The 25,688-nt window shown below is 46.3% G+C and overlaps 1 protein-coding gene across 3 annotated transcripts; it reads left to right on the top strand.

Moving 5' to 3' along the window:
- Positions 1-3,492: 3,492 nt before the first annotated feature.
- Positions 3,493-24,992, top strand: LOC110091612 (zinc finger protein 213). 3 transcript variants are annotated; one of them, XM_078388175.1, is made up of 6 exons: positions 3,493-10,109; positions 10,567-11,043; positions 15,821-15,932; positions 19,148-19,206; positions 20,445-20,571; positions 21,008-24,992. In XM_078388175.1, the coding sequence occupies exons 2-6, from the start codon at positions 10,600-10,602 to the stop codon at positions 21,727-21,729; spliced, it is 1,464 nt and encodes a 487-aa protein (XP_078244301.1). In that variant the 5' UTR covers positions 3,493-10,109; positions 10,567-10,599; the 3' UTR covers positions 21,730-24,992. The 3 variants fall into 3 exon arrangements, with proteins under 3 accessions (XP_078244301.1, XP_078244300.1, XP_078244299.1); XM_078388174.1 differs by having other exon boundaries at positions 10,235-11,043; XM_078388173.1 differs by having other exon boundaries at positions 3,493-11,043.
- The last annotated feature ends 696 nt before the right edge of the window (positions 24,993-25,688 follow it).

The following is a 25,688-nucleotide window of genomic DNA, read 5'->3' as shown; positions in this document are numbered from 1 at the left end:
TGAATCCTGTCTGTGCACAAGAGATTTAAGGGAGACGACAAAGCCCACGGATCTGTTCATTCTGTATCCCACGAGCACCCCTCCCCACAGCAGAATGATTTGCAGCTCACTTCAAAAGACACAAAGGCTTCCCATCCTTTTTCTTCCTTGCTGGGCTAGTGCTTTGACTGTTCTCGCCCCCCCATCTCTGTCTTCTTTCTACGGGCAGCTGTGCCACAGGTGCAGCTCCCAAACCGCTCAGGCATGTCTGACCACTGTAACCACCAAATTGCAGCAAGAGCTCTTGCACCTGCACGCTGGCAATGGTCTGGTCAGACCGCTACGCATCAGGTGCAGCACAGCTGCACAAAGGCACTCTGCACGTGTCTCTCTGCTGTGTCTGCCTGTTGTCTAAGACGCAAAGGTGCTTCCCAGGGGAGGTCTCAATGCCCAGAGACATGTCTCTTGCAAGCCCGACCCTCTGAACGTGCTCCATAAAATGCCACCTACAACTACTCTTAAGAGTTGAGATGGCTTGTTCTCCTTATTCCGCAAGGGAGCTCCTCCAAGGGAAGGACGCTTGCAGGGGAAAAGGGAGGGACCCCAAACCCCATTTTCATTCCTAATGTAAGGGAAAGGATGGGAGGGATCCTGTGGCTTGTCTTGAACCCAAGACTGTGTGTGGAGAGTGGAGACAAACAGGAAGCCTTGCCACCCCGTTGTGAGCCGGGAGGAATAGGTTGGCCATGGGAAGGGCCCTTTGTGATGAAGGCAGGATGCTAGACGAAGGGTCCCAAACTTCTGCCCTGGCCCCCAACATCATGAGCCAGGATGACAGTGGGATGGACTGAAGCTGGCTTCCCAGTCCCGAGACAAGAGGCTAAGGGGTTGGTCGGATGTTAGTGGGAAGGGGCCCAAGCTAGCAGGGAGGTTGGCAGGTCTTCCCCTCTGAAACCTCAGTGAATCTTTGGGACCAAGTCCCAAATCCCAAGACTCAAATTTGAGTCTTGGGTTGTTTGCCCTGCCCCGCTGAGACTTGGGGTGCATGCCTGGGACCCACAGACAAGGGCCTCCCACGCACCCCCAGAACCACTGCATTCCAGATCCTCCCCAGTGCTGGCATGCACCCCCTACTACCCCCCCCACACACACACACACACACTGCACCATCACCATTGCACACATCCCTCGCTGTTTCTGCCACCTGTCTGTTTCCGCATATTTGCTTAAGATGCTTTTCTCCCTCATCCGCATACTGTCTTCCGGGTGAAATGATCCTTCGGTCAGATTCCCACCCGAAGGGTCAGGCTGTCTCCTAACTTTCCGTTTCTCCAGGGGGAAGGGACTAACCTCCCTGTCCTCCTTACACACAGTATTCATGGGAAAAGAGCGGGCAGTGCTCGGATGAAGAATCTTGGACATGCTTTATTTTATTCAAGAACGTACTGCACATCCCTTCTTTCTGGTGTTCGGCAATCTGGACAACTCACAACCTTTGAGGCTGGAAATTGCATTGCATTAACTGTCAAACAAGAAAAGAAAAACACACACAGAGAGATGTGGGAGGTAAGGCAAGGGTCTAAGATGGAACATCTCTTTAAAGAAACGCCAGAAGATCTTCACGATGACTGAAGTGTTGTCAGTGGGGCCGAGAGTCCAGTTCAGTTTTCCTTTTCTTCTGCTGGTCTCTTGTGGCAAAATTGTGTGGGTTCTTAGAAGATTAGGAAAAGTGCTCTGGAGTACTCTTTCCACACTCTCAGCATCTGTGTTGTTTCACTTCTGTGTGGATACTTGGATGAACAATGGGGCTCCTAGTCTTTATTAAAATCTTTCCCTACCATTGAACATTTACAGTGGTGCCTCGCTTTACGACTGCCCCACATTATGACGAAGCCACATTACAACAATCTTTTTGTGATCGCAATTGTGATCGCAAAACGATGGTCTGAATGGGATTTTTTTCACTTTGCGATGATCGGTTCCCTGCTTCGGGAACTGATTCTTTGCAAAACAACAATTTTCCTCCAGCTGATCGGCGGTTTCAAAATGGCCGCCAGGTAAATAAAATGGCTCCCCACTGTTTTCTGGGACAGATTCCTCGCTGCACAGGCACCGAAAATGGCCGCCCTATGGAGGATCTTCGCTGGACGGTGAGTTTCCAGCCCATTGGAACGCATTAAACAGGTTTTAATGCGTTTCAATGGGCTTTTTATTTTTTGCATTACAACATTTTCAATCTACAGCGATTTTGCTGGAACGAATTAACGTCGTAATGCCAGGCACCACCGTATATCATTTTTCTTTCACGTGAGTCCTTTAGTGGGTAGCAGCTTTATCCTTCACAATCGGAGTATTTCTATGGCTTCTCTCCTGTGTGAGTGTCTTGATATTTCACAAGGTTAACTTTATCCCTGAGGCTGTTTCCACAAACTGCACTAATATGATTTCTCTCCTTTGTCGTTAATTTGATGGGTAGCAGGTTTATCTGACTGCTCTTTTTGCACTCTGAGCTTTATACAGTTTCTCTCCTCAGTGAGTTCTTTGAGGTTTAGCACAGTTATCTCATCCCTGAATCTCTTACCACACTCTGAGCATTTATAGCGTTTCTCTCCCATGTGGATACAGTATTTTGATGTGAAGAAAGGCTATCTCACCACTTGAAGCTTTTCCCACACTCTGAGCATTTATAGGGTTCGTCTCCTGTGTAGATTCTTTGGTGTGAAGAAAAACTATCCTCCTGCTTGAAGCTTCACCCACAGTCTGAGCCAATTGATGTGGTTTCTGATCTGTGTGGATCCTCTGATGGGCTGTAAGGTGATCCCTCCACTAGAAGCTCTTTCCGCACTCTGAACATTCATATGGTTATTTCTCCCATGTGGATTTTCTAATGGGTAGTATCTCTGCTTAAAATGTTTTTCACATTCTGAGCATTCATATGGTTTTGAGTTGAAAAACATTCTTTTCAAAATTTGTGTTTCCCTCTAATGTCTTTCCTATTATCTTCCTTTTTCTTATCACTCTTCCTCCAATCACATGCAAGTGTAAACAGAAACCTGTGATGATAAAGGCAGTCTTCCTCAAATGAGGAAGGAAACTATCAGAAGGCATATGTGTTTAGATTAGGCATCCTTCACTCTTTAGAGACTATGGTAACATGCTCTTAATAGAGGAGTTGGAACAGCGTCTAGTGTGGGTGAGAAGGCCAATTTGAGAGGGACCATCCCTTCCACACTGAAGACAAGTACAATCTGTCTCCTGACCAGCTCCCTGGTTTTCCTGGTTTCTCGGACTGCCTCTCTGCCTCGGCCTGCTGGACAAGGGTGTCTTCAAATTGGGAGAGGCCCTGATGCAATGCCTGCCTCCAGGCTGAACGCTCAGATGTCAAAGTCTCCCATCTGTTGAGGACCATTCCTAAGACCTTCGGATCCCGCTTGCAGATATCCTTGTATCGCAGCTGTGGTCTCCCTCTGGGGTGCTTTCCCTGCACTAATTCTCCATACATAGACATCGCTGTTTCAGTAATATATACATGCTAAAAATTCCAGTTCATTCTAGGACTACTCTATTTGGAACTTTGTCCTGCCTGGTGATACCAAAAGTGTGTTGAAGACAATGTATATGGAACGTGTTCAATTTCCTCTCCTGCCGTGCACCAAGTGTCCAGGACTCACTGCGGTGCAGGACAGTAATCAGGACACAGGCTGTATAGACCTGGATCTTAGTATATGCCGTCACGATGAAATTTGAATTTTAAAAATGAGTTCCTACTCACATTGAAGTTACGAGAAGTCCAAGCTGGTCAAGGAGACGATGGGCTCCACTGGACAGCCTGAAGCTCCCTCAAGAGTTGGCACAGCAAATTCCATGTACAGGATCATTACTGAAGAAACTGAAAGGCAAATCACTAATATGACAAGATCTCCATTAAATGAAATGAGCTAATCCACGATGAGCACACCAGTCCCATTACCAAAATAAATGATGTTGGAAAGGGGGGGGGGCAAAGTGAATAGGATCATATGCCTGGAGGAACTTCCTTGTATGGAAAGGTTGTCTAATTTATTTTTTAAAGGACCTAATAACGCTTAACATGATAGAAGCATATCAAAATTAGGTATGACATGGAAAAATACGGAAAAAGTAAGATTTTTATAGCTTTCTTCCTCATACTTGAACTCAGAAGTCATTCGATGATGCTGGAGGTTGGGAGAATAAGCAAAATCACATGTTTTTTTTTCTAACCTTGGGATGGGCAAATAATGGAGGAAAGGATATCCCTGTGGATAAGTTAGCTCCTTCAGACTCACATCATGCCCTCTGTTGTACTCCTGTAACACCTTATTTCCTGATGCTGTAACAGAAAGCCACTGGGAGCAGGGCCTTTCCAAAGGCTTGCCTGAAACATGACATCCTTGTTGTTTCCCCTCTTCACCTACTCTTTCTAAATCCAGGGAAAGAAGGCAGTTTGGAAGAACTAGTAGTGTGAGTTTGCTTCTCTTCTCCTCCCTCCTGATCCCTTTTCCTTTGGTGTTATGTCCCTGACATTGTAAATCCAGGAGATGGGACGCCCTCACTCAAGATGCTCCCATCCAGCCTCTTGAACCCATGCAGCTCTGAGCTGAGAAGGCTGACTAATTGTGGTCCTGATTGTGGACTAAGATTGTGGTCCTGATTGTGGTAAACTAAGAATTGATGCTTTTGAATTGTGGTGCTGGAGGAGGCTCTTGGAAATCAACCCTGAGTGCTCACTGGAAGGACAAATCCTGAAGCTGAGGCTCCAATACTTTGGCCATCTCATCAGAAGACTTCCTGGAAAAGACCCTGATGTTGGCAAAGTGTGAAGGCAAGAGGAGAAGGGGACGACCGAGGACGAGATGGTTGGACAGTGTCATCGAAGCGACCGACATGAATTTGATCAAATTCCAGGAGGCAGTGGAAGACAGGAGGGCCTGGTGTCTTCTGCTCCATGGGGTCATGAAGAGTCGGACACGACTAAATGACTAAACAACAACAAAGACTACCAATGGTGACTAGGCATGATGTTTACATATACCATAATATCTTTATGATTGAGGGGAACCATACATTGGAACATGGATTGCTGCAGAGAGACAGCAGAAGAGAGCTGCTTCCCTCACATCTTGGTTATGAGCTTCCCAAAGGCATCTTCACCCAGGTTTCATCCACATACCTGAACGTATATATGGAAGACGTGTAAAAGAAGGCACTAAACACCTTCCAGGGGATGACTCCATCTCACTGGTTCAGGTACATGGACGAGACCTGGGTAAAGATCAAGATTCAGGAAGTACAGACCTTCACAGACCACATAAACGCAGTGGACCCAAATATCAAGTTCACCAGGGAAGATGCCAAAGACAACTGGATGGCTTCCCTCGACTGTGCAGTCATCATAGGATCCTAAGCATTTTAGGAATAGAAAGTTGCAGAAAACCATACACACATACTGATCAATACCTGCAGTTTGACTCTTACCACCCATTGCAACACAAACTAGGGGTCATCAGGACACTAACCCATAGAGCAAGAAACATCCCCACCTCCACAGAAGCCAAGGAGAAGGAAGATGGACATCTGAGAACAGCCCTTAAGGCCTGTGGATATCCAAAATAGGCCTTTAACAAGGCAATGTCCCGACCCAGCAGGACAATGGAACAGTTTGAGACCCAGAGCCGATGGAAGAACATGGTTGTTCCTTACATGGTGGGTGTGTCTGAAAAGATCAAAAGGATTTTTGGTAAATGCCACATGCTTGTACACTTCAAACACACTAAGGCAGAGACCTGTCCACCCCAAAGTCCAGACACCAAAACACAACAGGAGCAATATAGTAGTATATGGAGTCCAATGCAAAGAGGAGTGTTCGAAGCTCTGCGCTGGAGAAACCAAACAGCCACTAAACAGGGGAACGGCCCAGCACAGGAAAGGCAATGGCTCAGGACCACAATCAGCAGCTCTCCTTCATGGGAAGGGCAAAGGACACTCATTTGATGACCAAGCTGTACTCATTTTGGATGGAGAACATGGGTGGTTTGAGAGAAGGGTCAGGGAGGCCATACAAGTGCCATTTCCATTGCTACAGGAGAAGGTCTTGAAGAAGGACTTGGGCTCCTTTCGTCACCTGTGAGGGAAAGAAAGGAAATAAGGGAGATACTTTAGGACTGATAGTAATTTGCTCCACAGCCAGATAACTGGTGCTTGGGAAAGCTACCTCTGGACTGAAATGTCTGTTATCTGTGTCTCTTGCATTCACCCAGGTCAGTTCGTCCAGGTCATGAATATTCATAAGCTATTTGCATAAACCAATGGGAGTGCTGGAGGGGAGCACTCGCGAGGTACAGTATAAGAGATTCAGCAGCAGGAGGAGGAGTTTAGACAGGGAGGTAGGGTTTTGAGAAGAAGAGTGGAAGGGATTGAGAGAGAGAGTTTGGGAGTTTGGGTGGGAGAGTGGTGGTTGAAAAGGATAAAGGAGAACGTTTGTTTAAGATTTAACAACATTGCTTGCTCGGTCAACACCTGTTATCAATTAACAATTCCTATTTGGTTCTTTTAAAATGACATATGGCCTGGACCTTGATTATTAATAATAGGTATTGTTGATGAAATCAATGGTGGCAGCTGAGGGCCATGTAGTGTGAGCTCCTTGGTACCCATTAGAGTCTTTGGTGAAGACTTAGTTTTGGGGGCTTCTGGACCCAGATCTGGGGAATCCTAAGAGAAGGAAAATACCTACTCAACTATTTTACCTCAGGATTTACAAGACCTAGTGGCCAGCTCAAAAGAGAATGTTTGTTTAAGATCTAACAACACGGGACCTAATGGTTGTTGTGGGTTTTTTCGGACTCTTTGGCCGTGTTCTGAAGGCTGTTCTTCCTAACATTTCATCAGTGTCTGTGGCTGACATCTTCAGAGGACAGCACTGCCCTTATTCCCACTGGGCACAAGGGTGCTGTCCTTTGAAGATGCCCGCCACAGAGACTGGCGAAACGTTAGGAAAAACAGCCTTCAGAACATGGCCAAAGAGCCCGAAAAACCCACAACAACCATTTAACAACATTGCTTGTTCTTTCAACACCTGTATCAAGAAACAATTTCTGTTTGGTTCTTTTTAAATGACATATGGCCTGGACCTTGATTATTAATAATAGGTATTGTTGATGAAATCAACTGGTGGCAGCTGAAGTGCAGGTAGCGTGAACGCCTTTGCTTATTGAAACAAACAGGGACCATGGGGAATCATGAGACCAGTGACTCTTGATAAAGCGATGAACCTTGAAAGCAAGTTTTTCTAAACGGCAGGCTGAACAGAGACCTCGCGGTCTCTTCCTCGCGGTCTCTTCCTCACGTCTTTCACACTTCAATGATACTTCCTTCTATTGAGCGTCCAGTGGAGTTTTCTTTGCCTCAGGGAAGCCACCGGCTGCCTGAAAGAAGAAACAACAGAGAAAGGGGCAAATATGAAAAGAAAAGGAAGCTTCTGGGCAAAGACAGAAATTCACAGAAAGAAGGACACTGATGGCCTATTTCCTCCTGACCCTAATTCAGGGCGGTGGTGATTTCCTTTCCATCCTCCGAAAGGCTGGGACTTTCAGCAGTACCCATTCCTACAGCAATCAGCGTCTGCATCAGATCAGTCCATCCTCAGAAGATGATCCATAACAGAAGTGTTTTGAAAAATGTTTTTTTTAAAAGGAGTCATTTTCTGTGCTGGCCCCCAGACTTGGGGGCTCCTTCCTGCTGAATGTGGGGCTGTGAAGGCACACTCCATTCAGCACCACCTCAAGACACGGATGTTTCCTCAAGTGGCCTGGTGGGAATAAGGGCAGATACTTTCTTTGGACGAAAGGATTTGTTCAGATGGCATTTTAAACCTAAAGGAAAAGTAAATCAAGCATGGTGAGGACTAAAACTGTCCATCCCAGGAATTCACTGTCCTCTTTGGAACTTCTATGATTAGCAGAGCAGCTTGGGGAGCTAAACATGCTCATCGTCTCCTGTCACAAGGGCAGGATCATATCTCTGGGGGAGAAAAATTAGATGGGGGATAGGAGGGATCTTGTTGTTTTCAGGTGGTTCTCTTCAGAGGCAGTTAGAAGGTTCTCTTCAGAGGCAGTTAGAAGGACTGCTCTGCAAACCCACAAATGGGGCTTCTTAGGAGTTGGCCTTAAAAGTGTGCTTATATACTGCCCCATGAGGCTTAAAGTACTCTCTGGGTGGTTTCCAATTGAATGATGCAGATTACACATTGCTCCCACTACCAACAGGCTGGATACTCAATTTACCCACCTTTGAAGCATGCAAGGCTGAGTGAACCTCGAGCCGGCTATCTGGGATTGAACCCAGGTGGCAAGCAGAGTTTTCGCTGCAGTACTGCAGTGTAACCACTGTGCCATAGGGCCTTAGGGTGGAACTGCCAGAATCCATAGGACACAGATCTTCAGCAGGTCCAAAGCCCAAGCCTGTAGTTACAGGCTCTAAAGAAAACTAGCAGCAGTTTTAACCATTGGAAAAATTATGTTGCTCCCTGGGAAGACCTCCAGTGAGGCAGATGCCAAGAACTCCAGCACTGAGGTAAAAACAAAGATGGCACCATCATGGGCAGAATCCAATTCATTGTGTCAGTGGCAGGACTTAATCCACGCTTGCCCAAGGAGGTATCCAGAATTTCCTTGCACAAGTGCCAACCCCCGTTTGTTTCAGTTGGAGACTTGTATGGACCTCTGCCAGGGGGAGCATTTCACTTCCAAGGGGAAGTGAAAAGTATTCGGGCAAATGATGATCCTAAGACGAAAGCAAAGCAAACCTGAGAGGGGAACTCCATGGCTTAAAAAAAGGAATGGGTGGGAGGGGGAGTACTGTATAAATTTTGAAGGCAATCAATCCTGAGTGCTCACTGGAAGGACAGATCCTGAAGCTGAGGCTCCAGTACTTTGGCCATCTCATGAGAAGGGAAGACGGGAGTGGAAAAGACCCTGATGTTAGGAAAGTGTGATTGCAAGAGGAGAAGGGGATGGCAGAGGACGAGATGGTTGGACCGTGTCATCAAAGCTACCAACATGAATGGCAGTGGAAGACAGGAGGGCCTGGCGTGCTCTGGTCTGTGGGGTCACGAAGAGTCGGACAGGACTTAACGACTAAAGAACAACAGTCGAAAAAAACAACAACAACAACCCCCCATGCAATTTTGGACCCCCTCTAATGCAAATAAATCCTTGTCAGAAGGGCAGTCCTTCTTCCCGTCTTCAGTCTCCTTAATATTCTCAATTACAATTTATGGCGACCCTCCTGAACCAAACCTCAATCGCCCACGCAGGATCAAATGATGTGGCAAAAAAACAGAAAGGGAGGAGGGAAATCCCTCTTGCATTACGACGAGAAGCCTGGATGTATTTTTGGCTGGAATAATCTCTCCCCCCCCCCGTGTTGTGGGGGGGGGAGAGAGTGCCCGAAGTGAGAGTCCATCTCAGGGTTAAAACGAGAGAGGCTCGATTGGTAGAGCGGCACCAGGGTTGCAAACGGCGATGCCCAGTTCCGGCCTCCTTCTTCCATCCAATCAGCTTGACGTTTCATTCCTGCTGCAGAAGGCAGAGATCTTCAGGAAGGATAAAAGGCAAAGCGGAGGACAGGAGGAGGAGGAGGAGGAGGAGCGGGGCTGGGCATGGCATCAGATGAGCCTGGGATGTCTCCCCACTGCCCCTGGGGTCAGGTTTTCTCCAGTGTCCCCATCAGGGAGCTTCTGACTTAGATGATCTTCCTTTGGTGAAGCTCGGAGATTCCCCGAGTAAGATTCCAAGGTGGTTCCCTATGAGCTGGAAAAATCTCATTTCAAACTCATTTATATTTACAGTAATAGGGGGAAGAGGGGGTCTGAAAGGGTCAAATGAATCTCTCCTGGTGTCTTCCAGATCCCCCTCAAGGGAAGAGGGTTGTGCTGCTGATCCTTCTCCAGGATTACTCCTCAAAACTGTCCTCGTTTCCCCCTTTTTCTCTGCCAGCTGGTGAATTGGTGCATTGTGGATCTGAATGCATCTAAACCAGTTTCAAACTCCTTCCTGCAAAGGGAGAGAAAAGATGCAAAAGAAAAAAGGACTGGTGCAGTCCTCCCAGAGGTGAGCATGTCTAGGGAAAACAGGGAGGCAGTATTGCATGTGTATCTGGGGGTCTCTGAAGCTGATGTCTTTCTGAAATTTGGTATTAATCTCTCTCTCTCTTTTTTCCCTGGGGGAATTCCCAGTCAACAGACTGATTCCCCACAGTGTTCCTTGTAAAGCCTCCTTCCTCTTAGGGAATAAAGTGAGTTTAAGGAGAGTGACTATGGAAATAGAGTAGCTCAGTGGCAGAGCATGCTGGGCCAGTAGAAGGTCCCTGGTTCCATCCTAAGCAGGGACTCAGGATGCCTGGAGAAACTCTCACCTGACAGCTGCTGCCTGCCCTCGTCCATACTTGTGGGCCAGATAGACCCACAGTCTGCCTAGGCGTGCGGCAGCTTCTTTTCCTGTGCAGACAAAACAGGGTGTGATACACTTTTCATCTACCGCCACCTCTCCTGCTCTTCCTACCCTGAAGAATTTGCAGTAGAACAAGGAACTCCCGTGGGTCATGTTAGAGGACGAGCAAGGACCCATGATGGAAGAACCGGATGGGGCTGGAACCGAAGTAGAAAAAAGTGGCTCTGATGGTACCAAGACCAGGGACAGCACCCCGTCCTGCAGAAGACCGATGCAAAAGGACCCAGGCAAGGATGCTGTTGGTTCTGATGAACACCTTCAACGATTTAGGGGATTCTCTTACCGGGAGGCAGAGGGGCCCCGAGATGTTTGCAGCCGACTTCATGATCTTTGCCGTCAGTGGCTGAAGCCAGAAAGGCACACCAAGGCTGAGATCCTGGACCTGGTAATCCTGGAGCAGTTCCTGGCCATCCTTCCCCCGGAGATGTCCACCTGGGTGAGGGAATGTGGAGCGGAGACCAGTTCCCAGGCGGTGGCCCTGGCCGAAGGCTTCCTCCTGAGCCAGGCAGAGGAGAAGAATCAGGAAGCAGAGCAGGTGAGAGCATTTCACATTGATAATCCCAAGGGCGAGAACAAGTGACGAATGCTACTCTAAATGCTTCCTTCATTTACTAGTTATTTTATGAAAAACATTCAGAGTGGGAGGTTGAAAGTCCATGGGATGTTTGTGACATTTTGGTTCTTTGTGGTGGGGAGCAGATCAAGAGGCACTGACTTGCTCTTCTAGCCATAGAGAGGACATTAGGACCCCTGTATCCACAGAACTGGTACAGTGGTGCCCCGCTTGACGATTACCCCATTAGATGTCGAAAACGCTTTATGATTATTATTTTTTTGCGATCGCTATTCAAAGATTCAATGGGTTTTTTCGTTTGACGATGATCGGTTCCCGGCTTTGGGAACCAGTTTTTCGCTTCACAACGATGAAAAACAGCTAATCGTCAGGTTTTCAAAATGGCCGCTCGCTGTTTTCCGGACCTATTTCCGGAAGACAGCAATCGAAAATGGCTTTCCCTATGGAGGATCTTCTCTTTATGATGAGATATTTCACCCATTGGAATGCACTGAACGGTTTTCAGTGCATTTCAATAGGTTTTTTACTTTCGCTTGATGACGATATTGCTTAACAGCGATTTTAACGGAACAGATTATCGTTGTCAAGCGGGGCACCACTGTATCTGCAGTTTCAGTTATCCGTGATTTACTGCAGTCCTGTATACAACATAGAAGGAGTGGTTGGGTCTTGTGGCCATTGCTCCACCCCTTGTGATTTTTGGCCCGCCTCCTTGTTATATTGTACGTTTCATTCACGTAGATCATGGAGCAGATCCCTTGCAGATACTGGGATCCTACTGTAGTTCCAACTACTAAAACCCATCTGCAAATTATTAACATAGTAACTATATAAATCCCCTTCACGGATTGCTGCCTTTGGTAATTCAGAGGGGTTTGGGTAATTCAGAGAAGCTGTGGGCTATGCCGTGCAGGGACACCCAAGACAGAGAGGTCATAGTGGAGAGTTCTGACTGTACGTGATCCACCTTGAGTAGGAATTGGCAAGCCACTCCAGTATCTCTGCCAAAAACACTCCATGGACAGAAACAAAAGGCTAAAAGATATGATACTGGAAGATGAGTCCCTCAGGTCGGGAGGCATCCAACATGCTACTGAGGAAGAGCAGAGGATAAGTACAAGTACCATTCTGAAGGAGATCAACCCTGAGTGCTCACTGGAAGGACAGATCCTGACGCTGAGGCTCCAATACTTTGGCCATCTCATGAGAAGAGAAGACTCCTTGGAAAAGACCTTAATGTTGGGAAAGTGTGAAGGCAAGAGGAGAAGGGGATGACAGAGGATGAGATGGTTGGACAGTGTCAACGAAGCAACCAACATGAGTTTGACCCAACTCTGGGAGGCAGTGGAAGACAGGAGGGCCTGACGTGCTCTGGTCCATGGGGTCACAAAGAGTTGGACACAACTTAGCGACTAAACAAAAGCAAAAAACAAACAAACACCTATACTGTATAAATACTGATGTCTGGTCCTGGTAGTATAAAAACAGTAATATCAATACCTGTCAGGAAGGTGTTCTAGAGTCAGGGTGCCGCCTCTGAAGGGGACACTCTTAGCTATATGTCCATCATTCAGTTCTTGAACTCTATTTAGGGATACAGGTCCTGTCCTACTTTGGTCACATTATGAAAAGGCAGGGCTCACTAGAAAAGACAATAATACTGGGAAAACATGAAGGTAGCAGTAGAAGAAGAAGACCAAAGACGAGATGAATTGTTTGTTTATGTGTATCAAGTATGAGTGTATAGACCCCCTAAAATAAGCCACAGGGTTGAGTTTACAAGAGTCTAGCAAGGCTGTTGAACAGAGGATATTTTGGAGGTGACTAACTCATTGGGACCCCATAAGTCAGAGTCAACTTGACACATAGCAACAACAACAACAACAACTCTGTGGCACCTTAAGGCATAGGCCGTTGGGGTTGGGGAAGGGACGCCCGCCGAACCATCATTTGAGGGTTGGAAAGTGACACGCTGGTGCCTTGAGTTTTGCCCGGAAGCAAACATCTAGTCAGGGCAATTCTTTCGATGAGTTTTCCCCCTTGGATGGAACCATTCCTTGTATAATCGCCTCGTTCCCTGCCACCAGTCTTCGTGGTCCCTTTCAGGCGAAAGCCATGTTAGCCAACCCAGCCATTGAGGAGGGAGAGGCTCCAGTGGAGGCAGAAAAGAAGATGGCATTCAGGTGGATCGTGCAGGAGAATGCAGGAGGTGCCCCCACCCTGGGTAAGAGGCAGCGGGATCTCTCCCTAACTTGCCATCCCTCCCCAGAGTATCTCTCAAACTACTGGGCTCCCTGTATCAGGGAAAGCTAGTTCGTAGGCTGAGGTTTGCAAAGAGGAATTCATTTCAACCATGAAAGATTTTCTCAGAATGTATGAAACATTATATTTTATGAGATAAATGCTCTGTGTTCACTTCTAGGAATCTCAAAAACCATAGAGTCACAGAACCATAGAGCTGGGAGGGACCTTCCACTTAGTTGGGAACGGCCAGAGAGAGAACATTGTTTGTCTTTTCGGTTAGGGTGGGGGAAGTGGGGTGTTTTTATGTATGGTGAACTGCCCAGAGTAGTAGCTTACCACTAGGTGGGCAGGATATAAATATAGTAAATAAAGAAACACCCTTATTAGGTTGCTGTACTTGAAGCTGTCCAGTTAAAGAGGGGAATACAGTCGTGCCCTGCTTAACGATTGCCCCGCATTACGATGAATCTGCTTTACGACGATCTTTTTGCGATCGCAAATGCGATTGCAAAAAGATGGCCTAAATGGGGGAATTTCGTTTAGCGATGATCGGTTCCGTGCTTCGGGAACCAATTTTCGCTTTATGACGATCAAAAACAGCTGATCGTCGGGTTTTCAAAATGGCCACCAGGTGCTTAAAATGGCTCCCCCCCTGTGCTTATGGACGGATTCCTCGCTATACAGGCAGCGAAAATGGCCGTCGTATGGAGGATCTTCACTGGATGGTGAGTTTTTACCCCATTGGAACACATTGAATGGGTTTCAGTGCGTTTCAATGGGATTTTTTATTTCGCTTTACGATGTTTGTGCTTAACAGTGATTTTCCTGGAACAGATTATCGTCGTTAAGCGAGGCACCACTGTACATTGTCAACCTTCTTTATCCTCAAGAAAATTGAGGATGAAGCTGTGTTTTAATCATTTGCAAACCGGTCAGAATAGTGCATTAATGGAGTGTATGAAAAACAAACACACAGAGACACAAACAAACAAATTTCTCGTGATATTCAGCGAAATTGAGCCCTACACTGTCAGGCAACAGAGAACAAATCCTTGACTTCCTGGTGCCTCCTTTGGATATCAAGAATGTTATTCTGTTTCTCCCGAGTCCCCTTTTCTACCATCCAGGCTAAACACATCCAGGTCCTTTCATTTCATGCCCTGTCAACAGTTGGGTTTCCATCCTAGAAAGGGGGTTTGCCACGTGCTGGAAAAGCATCTGTCCTCCTCTGTCTCCTTCACAGGTAGTGGAATGAACCTGCAGCTTTGTTCAAGGGCTTCCCCGTTAACAATGGAAGTGGCTGCAGTCCAGTCAGATCAGGTAGGAGGAGATGCAAAAAAAAAAAGGAGTAGATCCTGCTACAGTTGAGTCAAAGCATTGGCTTAGTCTCCCAGTGCTAGAAACCTAGCCTGCACAGTAGCCCATACTGCTTTGTAATTATCGAAGTCCCAGACAGAATTCTGAGAATCACTAACTTCAGTATGTTATGCCTCTCTTCCTTATCTATTGTTGTTTGTTGTTACCAATCCTAAACTGCTCTTCCTTTGTACAGATTTTAAAAGAACCTTTGTCTGTAACCTGTTGAAATACCCGGAGAAACCTAAATGCCTGATCTGAAGCTGAAAGGAGAATAAGCTGTCAGCACTAGGCCCCCTTCTGTAGAGAGAGAGAATTCTAGAGTCAGGTTTGTTGTTTAGTCGTTAAGTCGTGTCCGACTCTTCGTGACCCCATGGACCAGAGCACGCCAGGCCCTCCTGTCTTCCACTGCCTCCCGGAGTTGTGTCAAATTCATGTTGGTCACTTCAATGACACTGTCCAACCATTTCATCAGGCCACCACCACGAAAAAGGCGCTGTCCTTAGTACGTTCATATGGGAAGAGGCACTTCTGTGAGTATTTGAGGGCTTGAAAGCTACGCACCACTTTCTTGAGTTGTGCTGGGAAACAAATCAGCAGCCGTCGTAATTCACAGTATAATAGAATCATTGAGTTGGAAGGGGCCATCACGTCTGATCTCCTGCTCAAGGCAGGAATCCAAATCAAAGCAGATCTGACAGGATGGTTGCCCAATTTTCTCTTGAGTGCCTCCAGCATTGGAGTACTCATCATCTCCCAAGGTCATCGGTTCCATTGTTGTACTGCTCTAACAGTTAATTCAACAGATTTCTGTCCTTCCCCTCTTTTTCTAAATGACTCTTTCCTTTCCCTTCTAAATGACTTCTTCCCTTAAGTTATTAATTGATTTGCTTTCTCTTATCTCTTTCCATCTTGAATAATTTGATTACTGATGTTTATAATGTTGTTATATTTTATATTGTCTTATTATATATGTTGGAAGCCGCCCAGAGTAGTCTATTGACTAGATGGGTGGGGTATAAATGCAATGAATGAATGAATGAATGAATGAATGAATGAATGAATGAATGAATGAATGAATTTCCTAAGCTTTCTAAAATCCTTTTCTCAGTGACTCTAATTTTTATGCTTCTTTTAGGCGACAAGTTTGTTAAACAGCATGGCTCTTGGACGACCTGAGGCAGAGAAGACTGCCCTGGGGATCCAACACAAAACAACTTTCAGGAAGACTGTGGAAGACAATGACAGAGGTGCCTTCTCATTGGGTAGTGGCTGGCTGGATAGCTCAGTGGTTTAAGTATAAGGCTGCAGAGCCAGAGGTTGGGATTCCTCCACTGGGTTTCCTGGGAGAAAAGCCAGCCTGGGTGGCCTTGGGTAAGCTGTACAGTCCCAGGGCTCCCCCTAGAGGAAGGGAAGGGGAAACCACTTCTGAGTACTTTCCACCTGGAAAATCCTGAAAAGGGTCACCATAAGTTTGAATTGACTTGACAGCACATGATGATGATGACGATGCTTGATTAACTTTCCCAGAGAGCTTTAACATTCCTTTTGCTTCTCTTTGAGGAAGAAATGCTCTTCTCTCATCTACTTACTCAAGAGTACAGCCTGTCAGTTCCAATGAGACTTTTTTTTTCCAGGTAAATGTGTACATTGAATAAACTAGTGAGCTTACAAAGGGATCATGTCCACCAAAAGCGAAGCTATCCCACTGAGATAGCTGCCTTCTCAAGAACAGGTGCAGTATCCATTAATGGACCTTATGGACTATTTCTGTGGCTCTAAGCAGTCTTTCCCATGTTTCTAGAGGGGATAAAAATTGAGTTTCTTAAAGCAAAAGGAAAACTGGATGCCCAGGGAGCATTTCCCCTCTAAAACAAGGTTTCAACTCTGCTTTTGGGGGGGGGACTGTTTCCTCCCCCACCATGGAAATGACCTTCCAGTTCACAGGCACTGGTGCAGTTCCCAGAGGGCTCTGAAGCCAGAAAAATGACCCCCTAGACCACTGGTTCTTAACCTTGGGTTACTCAGGTGTTTTTGGACTGCAGCTCCCAGAAGCCTTCACCACCAGCTGTGCTGGCTGGGGTTTCTGGAAGTTGCAGTTCAAAAACACCCGAGTAACCCAACGTTAAGAACTACTGCCCTAGACTATAGCCTCATTATAGAGGAGGGACTCATCACCCTTGCTAGCTGGGGGAGTAGGTGGTTACTAAGCATGTGCTATTTTATTTTCCAGAGGAGGACTCCGAATCCCAGAATTTTGCCTTCTGTGGGTTCCCCATGCCACAGCTAAATTGCACTCACCTGGAGAAAGTCTGGGCTAGAAGAATTTGTGGCCGTAAAACCTTCTATAATAGTGCTCACGTGGAAAAAGACTCAGCTAGGCTTTGGGGCCTACGATAGGCCTAGGATTTCTAATAGAACGCTAGGCCAGAGCCAGGCCTATTCTCGGCCATGAAACCTTCCATAATGGTGCTCACCTGGAAAAAGACCAGGCTAGTAGGCTTTGAGGCCTAGGATAGGCCTAGGATTTCTAATAGAACGCTAGGCCAAAGCCAGGCCTATCCTTGGCCATGAAACCTTCCATAATGGCAATCACCTGGAAAAAGACCAGGCTAGTAGGCTTTGAGGCCTAGGATAGGCCTAGGATTTCTAATAGAACGCTAGGCCAAAGCCAGGCCTATCCTTGGCCATGAAACCTTCCATAATGGCACTCACCTGGAAAAAGACCAGGCTAGTAGGCTTTGAGGCCTAGGATAGGCCTAGGATTTCTAATAGAACGCTAGGCCAAAGCCAGGTCTATCCTTGGCCATGAAACCTTCCATAATGGCGCTCACCTGGAAAAAGACCAGGCTAGTAGGCTTTGAGGCCTAGGATAGGCCTAGGATTTCTAATAGAACGCTAGGCCAGAGCCAGGCCTATTCTTGGCCATGAAACCTTCCATAATGGCGCTCACCTGGAAAAAGACCAGGCTAGTGGGCTTTGAGGCCTAGGTTAGACCTAGGATTTCTAACAGAACGCTAGTCCAGAGCTAGGCCTATCCTCGGCCATGAAACCTTCCATAATGGCACTCACCTGGAAAAAGACCAGGCTAGTGGGCTTTGAGGCCTAGGTTAGACCTAGGATTTCTAACAGAATGCTAGTCCAGAGCTAGGCCTATCCTCGGCCATGAAACCTTCCATAATGGCACTCAACTGGAAAAAGACCAGGCTAGTAGGCTTTGAGGCCTAGGATAGACCTAGGATTTCTAACAGAACGCTAGTCCAGAGCCAGGCCTATCCTTGGCCATGAAATCTTCCATAATGGCACTCACCTGGAAAAAGACTGGGCTAATAGGCTTTGAGGCCTAGGATAGACCTAGGATTTCTAACAGAACACTAGTCCAGAGCTAGGCCTATCCTCAGCCATGGAACCTTCCATAATGGTGCTCACCTGGAAAAAGACCAGGCTAGTGGGCTTTGAGGCCTAGGATAAGCTTAGGTTTTCTAATACGACACCAGGCCAGAACTAGGCCTATCCTTGGCCATGAAGCTTTCCAGCCCAGTTTTTCCCCAGGTGAGCACAACTTAGGTGTGGGTGTGGCAGGTGGAACTCCCAGAATGGAGGATTCTGGGAATTGGAGTCCTCCTCCTCAAAAAACCCAGTAATGAATCGCATATCTCTAATCGTTACCCTTGAGAGAGGAAAAGGTGTAGGATTCCATTTCATCCTCTTCTTGTTATATACTGTACCTATCATGTTGAAATACTTTTGTAACTCTGCTGTTCCTTCGGCTAGCACAGTGGTTCTTAACCTGGGCGATAATGCCCCCCAGGGGACGATTTCATTTTTAGGGGGGCGGTAGAACAAAAAGGGGCAGTGTGGGGGCGCTGGAGCAGAAGGGGGGCGGTAGGGGGCGCTGGAGCAAGCCAAACCTGTGAAGATGGCTGCAGCCTTTTTACAATGTGCATGAATATATATTTTCCTCCTATCTTAATTTAGTTTCAGAGTTTTTGTCTTGAAATTTTTAGTTCCTGCATTTTATGCCCTTTTTATATTTCTTTTTGAGTCTTAAAATTTGCTTGCAACTAAATCATTAAATGTTACTTTTTGGGGGCATTTCATTTTCTTGGAATTGAATTTTGTTTTCAGGGGTCATTGGATTTAAGTGTCTTAAACAAACAAACAAACAAACAAACAAACAAATAAATAAATAAATAAATAAATAAATAAATAAAATATAATAAGAAATAAGAGGGGGGTGATGATAACTTCCTCAATGGCTCAAGGGGGCGTTTCTTTCAAAAAGGTTAAGAACCACTGGGCTAGCATGGCGAAGCGTTTTTTTTGGACATTGTGCCCCCCTTCCCCACAAAAAAGCATTTCCAAGCTCTACAAAAAGGAGGGGGGGACTTCAAGCATCCTGGTGAAGAATTAATTTCAGGGCAGTAAGAGAAATGGCAAACGATATTGTGTCTCTCTTCCACAGGCGGTGGATCGCAGCCTCCTCTGTCAAGAGCAGAAACAGTTCCTATACGACCTGATCAGGTAGGAGAAGAAAAAAGAAAAAGAAGAAGTGGTGGGGGAGACCCAAGGTGGGGCGTTCGTTCCTGACAGTGTTGATTTGGAATGAGAAGAAACAGGCAGAACATGAAAAGAACCCGATGCATTAAAGTCAATGATCCATGCATTCACACCTTCTTTGTCCTGCCAATTGATCTGGGAAGCCCAGAAGCAGGACTGGAGGGCAACAGCCCAGAAATGGCTTGAAGGTGGGACAGTTGGGTCTTCTTACCGGGAGAAAGGTGGCTTATAAATAAATAAACAAATAAAAATAATGGAAATGACGCAATAAAAGCGGAGGAGGAGCAGTGGGAAATTGGACTCCCAGATCTTGACATAATGACACAGCTCTCGGAGCAGAACTTGAAAGATTTCAAGTAGAAGGAGCCATAAGGCATTTGGGGGGGGGGGTCCCCAAATGGCTTAGCCTGGCCTCCCATCATCTCCCCTGTGACTTCTCTGATGGGAAATGATTAAGGGAAACAAAAGGTCTAACGAAACGGGCTCCAGAGTCAGTGGGCTATCACAATTTTCCTTTTGTTCCTCTGGACTCTGGCCAGTCCTGCACCTTCCAACTCTAAAATTTGACCCCAGCTTTCTAGGTTTTCAAGAGCTCACGCTTGTTATGTGGAGCCAAGTGGCCTCTGACTTATGGCAACCCGATGAATGAATGATCTCCAGAAGGTCCTGACCTCAACATCCCTGCTCAGCTCTTGGAAACTCAAGACTGTGGCTTCCTTTAGGGAGTTCATCCATCTCGTGTTTGTTCTTCCTCTTTCCCTGCTGCCTTCTCCATTTCCCAGGATTATGGCCTTTTCCAGAGAATCCTGCTTTCTCATGATGTGCCCAGAGTAGGACAACCTTAGTCTCAACTTTTTCCCCTCTAGAGCTTGGCTTGATCTAGGACCCATTTTGTCTTTCTGGCCGTTCAGGGTATCGACAAAGGTGTCCTCCAGCACCACATTTTGAATGAATCAATTTTTTTTTCTTTACTGTCCAGCTTTCACACCTATACATGGTGATCAGAAATACAAGTGTGTTGATGAATTATATTTATAATTATATTATATTTCCGTCATCTCTTTGATAGTAGTCCCTCTGGAGAACTTGCTGCCATTTTTACTTAACGTGTTAACCTCACGTTTACTTTCAATGTTTACTTTTGGAATTTCTACCTGATCTGTACTAAATCAAAGGCTTTTTTCTGCTGTGACTCTTTTCAGGGACCAGTGACCTTCGAGGAAGTGGCTGTGAACTTTATGGAGGATGAGTGGACGTTACTGGATCCAGGTCAGAAGGCCCTGCACAAGGAAGTCATGGAGGAAAACGTGGGGCATCTGATCTCTTTGGGTAAGGGTTTCTTTGTTCCATATCTAATAGATCCTGACACCTGCCTTATGGAGCCAGAGGTTGGAAGTTCGATTCCCCGCTATGCCTCTTTCACAGGGACTAGACTTGATGATCTATAAGGTCCCTTCCAGCTCTGCAGTTCTAGGATGATGAATAAGCATTTGTCCACTTAGCCTAGTGCTGTCAAGCCTGACTGGTAGCTGCTCTCCAGTGTTTTCGCCAGGACTGTTTTTCATAGGGACCTTCAGCTTTTCTATCATACTACTGAGCGAGGGCCTCTTCCTGGAATACACTGGGGGGGGGGTGTCTCTCCCTTTGAGGTAATTAACTGCCCCAGTCCTGCAGGGTTTCTGAAATCAGACATGATGATCAAGGCCTGCTTTCTGAATTGAAGACCCATTCCTGTCTGATCCTGTTTCTCCGTTTACTCTTGTAGGTGATGGAAGGAAGATCAATAAAAGAATGTTAACTAGGATGACAAGGGTCGGCGTATTTAGAAAAGAGCACAGAGGGAAGCCTTTTAAATGTTCAGAGTGCGGAAAGAGCTTCAGCTGGAGGATGCATCTTGTCATACATCAAAGAACCCACACAGGAGAGAAACCCTACAAATGCTCCGAGTGCGGGAAGAGCTTCAGGCAGAGCAGCGCTCTTGCTGCTCACCAAAGGATTCACACCAGGGAGAAGCCCTATAAATGCTCAGAGTGTGGAAAGACTTTTAGACACAAGGGAACCCTTGCGAAACATCAAAGAACCCACACAGGAGAGAAGCCCTATAAATGCTCCGAGTGCGGGAAGAGCTTCAGAGAGAGCAGCCACTTGGCTAACCACCAGCGAACCCACACCGGAGAGAAACCCTATAAATGCTCTGAGTGCGGGAAAAGCTTTAGACAGAGCAGCGGACTAACCGTCCATCAAAGGACGCACACTGGAGAAAAACCGTATACGTGCTCCGAGTGTGGGAAGAGCTTCAGGCAAAGTAGCGCCCTTGCTGCCCATCAGAGGATTCACGCCAGAAAGAAGGCACAGACTTTCAGTATGGAGGAAAGCACTTCAAAATCAGCAGCACCCTTGTTAACCACCAAAGAGCTTGCAGAAGACAGGAAAGGTGCATTGTATGGGAAGAACTTTGGACCCAGCAACAGCCATGTTGTCCATTAAAGAACAGGCACAGAATGGAGAGAGAGATTCAGATGCTACAAGAACTGTGCTGGCAGAGAACCCACCCAGCAGGAAAACTGTATAAATGCTGAGATTGTAGAAACAGTTTTGGGTACTGAGGTAAATCTGCCCACCAAAGCACTCGAAGAGAAAAAAAAAAAAACATGAATTTTCAGTGTGGAAAGAGCTTCCATCTGTGCTCGATGGATTTCTAGGAGTTGCACTCAAAGAAAACCTAAGCTACCCAAGGTTGGGAACCACTGCTGTGGAGGAACCGTACAAGTGGTTGTTGTGGGTTTTTCGGGCTCTTTGGCCGTGTTCTGAAGGTTGTTCTTCCTAACGTTTCGCCAGTCTCTGTGGCCAGCATCTTCAGAGGACAGCACTCTGTACAAACCGTACAAGTGCTCAGAATCTGGATTCCTAACTCTTGCTTTTAAAAATGCACATGCTTGAAAAGCCCTCTACATGCTCCTTTACAGGCAAAAGCTTCAGTCCCAGTCATAATCTTGACAGCTCACCACAGTGGTTTGTAAACGGATTCAAAGCAAACCAGCATGCTGCTTATATACTGCCCCATAGCACTTTAATGCACTCTCTGGGCAGTTTACAGTTTAATTATACAAGTTACACATGGCCCTCCCAAGCAAACTTGATACTCACATGAACCCACTTTGGAAGGATGGACAGCTGAATCAACCTCGAGCCAGCTACCTGAGCCTATCAGGATTGAACTTGGGTTGTGAGCAGAGTCTTGACTGAAGTACTGCAGTTGTGCCGAAAGGATTCACTAAAAAGGCCTGACTCTTTCCAGGGTAGACATTCACTAAGCTCCAGAGAAGAAAGATACCAATGCTAACAAGACTGGAGACAAGAGTATAGCAGGAATTGTCCCTTAATAAGAGGTCATGTGTGCCGTTTCTTATGTCTAAACTTTCTAGCTGAAATCTAGTTGCATTTGCCAGAGTACTATGTTACACCTGCAGAAGTTAATGGGGAATTACACCCAGTCAGTCAGCGCGTCTTGACTGCACAACCAGTTCTCTGGTGGCGCAACTGGAATCAACTGAATTGCTTCCTGAACATGATTTCTTCCTGCACATGTTGGGGTTGGGGATGTTGCAATGCTAAATGCTTTCTTTGAAAATGCTGTGTTGGGATTTACCTTTGCTAGACATGTGTTGCTTGATTTGCCATGTGCTAGAAGTACTAAAACTGTGTTGCTAAGCAAGAAGTGCTTGGAGTTATTGTTAGCAACTGCTAGAAACTATTAAATGTTTCCTTAGTAGGCCATCCATAGAATACTCTGTCTTATCTGACTTTATGGCCACTCTGAGATCTACTTAAATTGCAATGAAATATTTCAGCAGGCTGCACTCTGGGACAGGGATCTGTCATAGTCCGTGTTTGAATAACCCCTCTGAATTTCTTCATCCTTGAATGGCTACTTACTGTATATACTCGAGTATAAGCCTAGTTTTTCAGCACAATTTTTTCCAAAAAAAAGCACCTCCCTTGGCTTATACTTGAGTCAGTGTCAAAATTACATGTTCTCCCCTGCAGTGCGGGTGTTCTCTGGACTTCCCTGCTCATCTACAGGCGCCTGCAGCCTCTGAGAGTGGCCTGATGATCCAGGTTAAGTACACTGCATTTCCACTTCCAGGATACTCCCACATTCTCTTCTTCTGCATATTCTATGTACCCACCTTCCTCCTCCCACCTTCCTCCTCCATCCCCCGTCTCTTTTCATCTTGTTACGCAGCAGTAGAGCAGTAGATAAGCGCAGCATCCGGTATGAGTCCTCCCTCTGCAGGCAGTGAAGTGTGTCTCACAGCTCAGAAAGGCAGTACAGTGGTGCCTCGCTTAGCGATCGCTCTGTTTAGCGACGAAATCGCTTAGCGATGCTGTTTTTGTGATCGCAAAAGCTATCGCTTTGCGATGTTCTCTATGGGGTATTTTCGCTTTGCGATGATCGCAGGGAAGCGATCATCGCAAAGCCCCCATTTTCGCACAGCTGATCAGCGGTTTCAAAATGGCTGCCGGAAAAAAAACATGGTCGCCCACTCTGTTTAGGGACGGATTCCTCGCTTTAGAGGCACCGAAAATGGCGGCGCTATGGAGGATCTTCGCTCAATGGTGGGTTTTAAGCCCATAGGAACGCATTGAAGGGGTTTCAATGCGTTTCTATGGGCTTTTTAATATCGCATAGCGACGTTTTCGTTCTGCAGCGATTTTTGCGGAACGAATTAATGTTGCTAAGCGAGGCACCATTGTATCTTCAAAAACATTTAACCTACTGATGCCTCAATTAGTGTAATTTTATTGGTATCTATTTTTATTTTTGAAATTTACCAGTAGCTGCTGCATTTTCCATCGTTGGCTTATACTCGAGTCAATAAGTTTTCCCAGTTTTTTGTGGTAAATTTGGGTGCCTTGGCTTATATTCGGGTTGGCTTGTACTCGAGTATATAGGTACTTTTGTTCTTCCTTCTTATTTTCAGCTATCAATTGTTGGTATCTTTTGCTCGTCAGTTTCAGGAGCCTTTCTTGAAGTTTAGACTGCCCCTGAGAGCCGGTAGTGTGAATTTTGAGTCTCAAGCCCCAGAGTCTGGTCAGGAAAATATAAAAAGTACAGTGGTGCCTCGCACAATGAGCGCCCCGCAGAGCGACAGCCCCAATGGGCGAAAATCGCAGAGCGAAGGTCGGTAAGCGGTTCGCTTACCGACCTTCACTTTGCAACCTGCCGATCAGCTGTTCCGCGGCTACAAAATGGCCACCGGAAGCCCCAAAATGGCCGCGCGCAGCGTTTTCGCGCCCTCGTTAAGCGAGGGGAGGGCGCGAAAATGGCTGCCGGCCATAGGGAAGCATCGCTGAACGGTGAATATTCGGCCCAATTGGAACGCATTAAACCCTGTTTAATGCGTTCCAATGACTTTTCCTGCCCCGTTCAACGATGCTTTCACACAGCGAGGGTTAATCCGGAACGGATTAACCTCGCTGTGCAAGGCACCACTGTAGATGTTTAGGATTTGTAAATATAATTTTATGGATAGCCTCAAGGATCAATAGACAAGGACATTTTAAAAATGTATAGGACCCTTCTGTCTTAATATGAGGTATCTATTCTGCGTCCTCTTGTTATATTTGAAATCCCTTCTCCTTTACATGAAGATATCACACCACAAACTAATATGTGTAATTGGAGAACTATATGTTGAAAAGTTTATGATGGGAGAATTAATAAAAACTATGTGGCAAAAAGGTGATTGTCTGTCTATATGATGACATTAATTTGGTATATTAATTTTTCCTATGAGGGCTGTGTGTCAAATCTGTATCTTTGAATTTTGTAGCCAAAAATTGGGTTAGGAGCTAGTTATATAGCTTCCTCAGCTGAGTATCGGTGGAGCCAGAAACAAGAATTCAATTCCCCCAATGGGCCACCTAGGAGAAGAGCCAGCCTGGATGGCCTTGGGCCAGCTGCACAGTCCCAAGGCTGCCTCCAGAGGACGGGAAAGGTAAAACACTTTTTGTGTATTCCATACCCAGGAAACCTTAGGAAAGGCTGCCATAAGTGGAAATCAACATGATGACATGTAACTGTTAATATAGTACAGTGGTGCCCCGCATAGCGAGGTTAATCCATTCCGGATTAACCATTGCTATTCGGAAACATCACTAAACGGAATAGAAAAACCCATTGGAAAGCATTAAACTTCGTTTAACGCATTCCAATGGGCCCCAAACTCACCGTTCAGCGATGTTCCTCCATAGCGCAGGCATTTTCGCGCCCTCGGTGAGGGCAGGGTGCGAAAATGCTGCATGCGGCCATTTTGGGTCTTCCGGCGGCCATTTTGGAGCCGCCGATCAGCTGTTCCCCCGACATCGCAATGCGAAGATCGGTAAGCAAAATGCTTACCGATCGTTGCAAAGCGATTTTTGCCCATTGGAACCATCGGTAT

This window comes from Pogona vitticeps, chromosome 2, assembly GCF_051106095.1.
Source record: "Pogona vitticeps strain Pit_001003342236 chromosome 2, PviZW2.1, whole genome shotgun sequence".
Taxonomy (NCBI): Eukaryota; Metazoa; Chordata; class Lepidosauria; order Squamata; family Agamidae; genus Pogona; species Pogona vitticeps.
The sequence above is the reverse complement of the archived record's forward strand: the minus strand, read 5'-3'. Positions and strand labels throughout refer to the sequence as shown.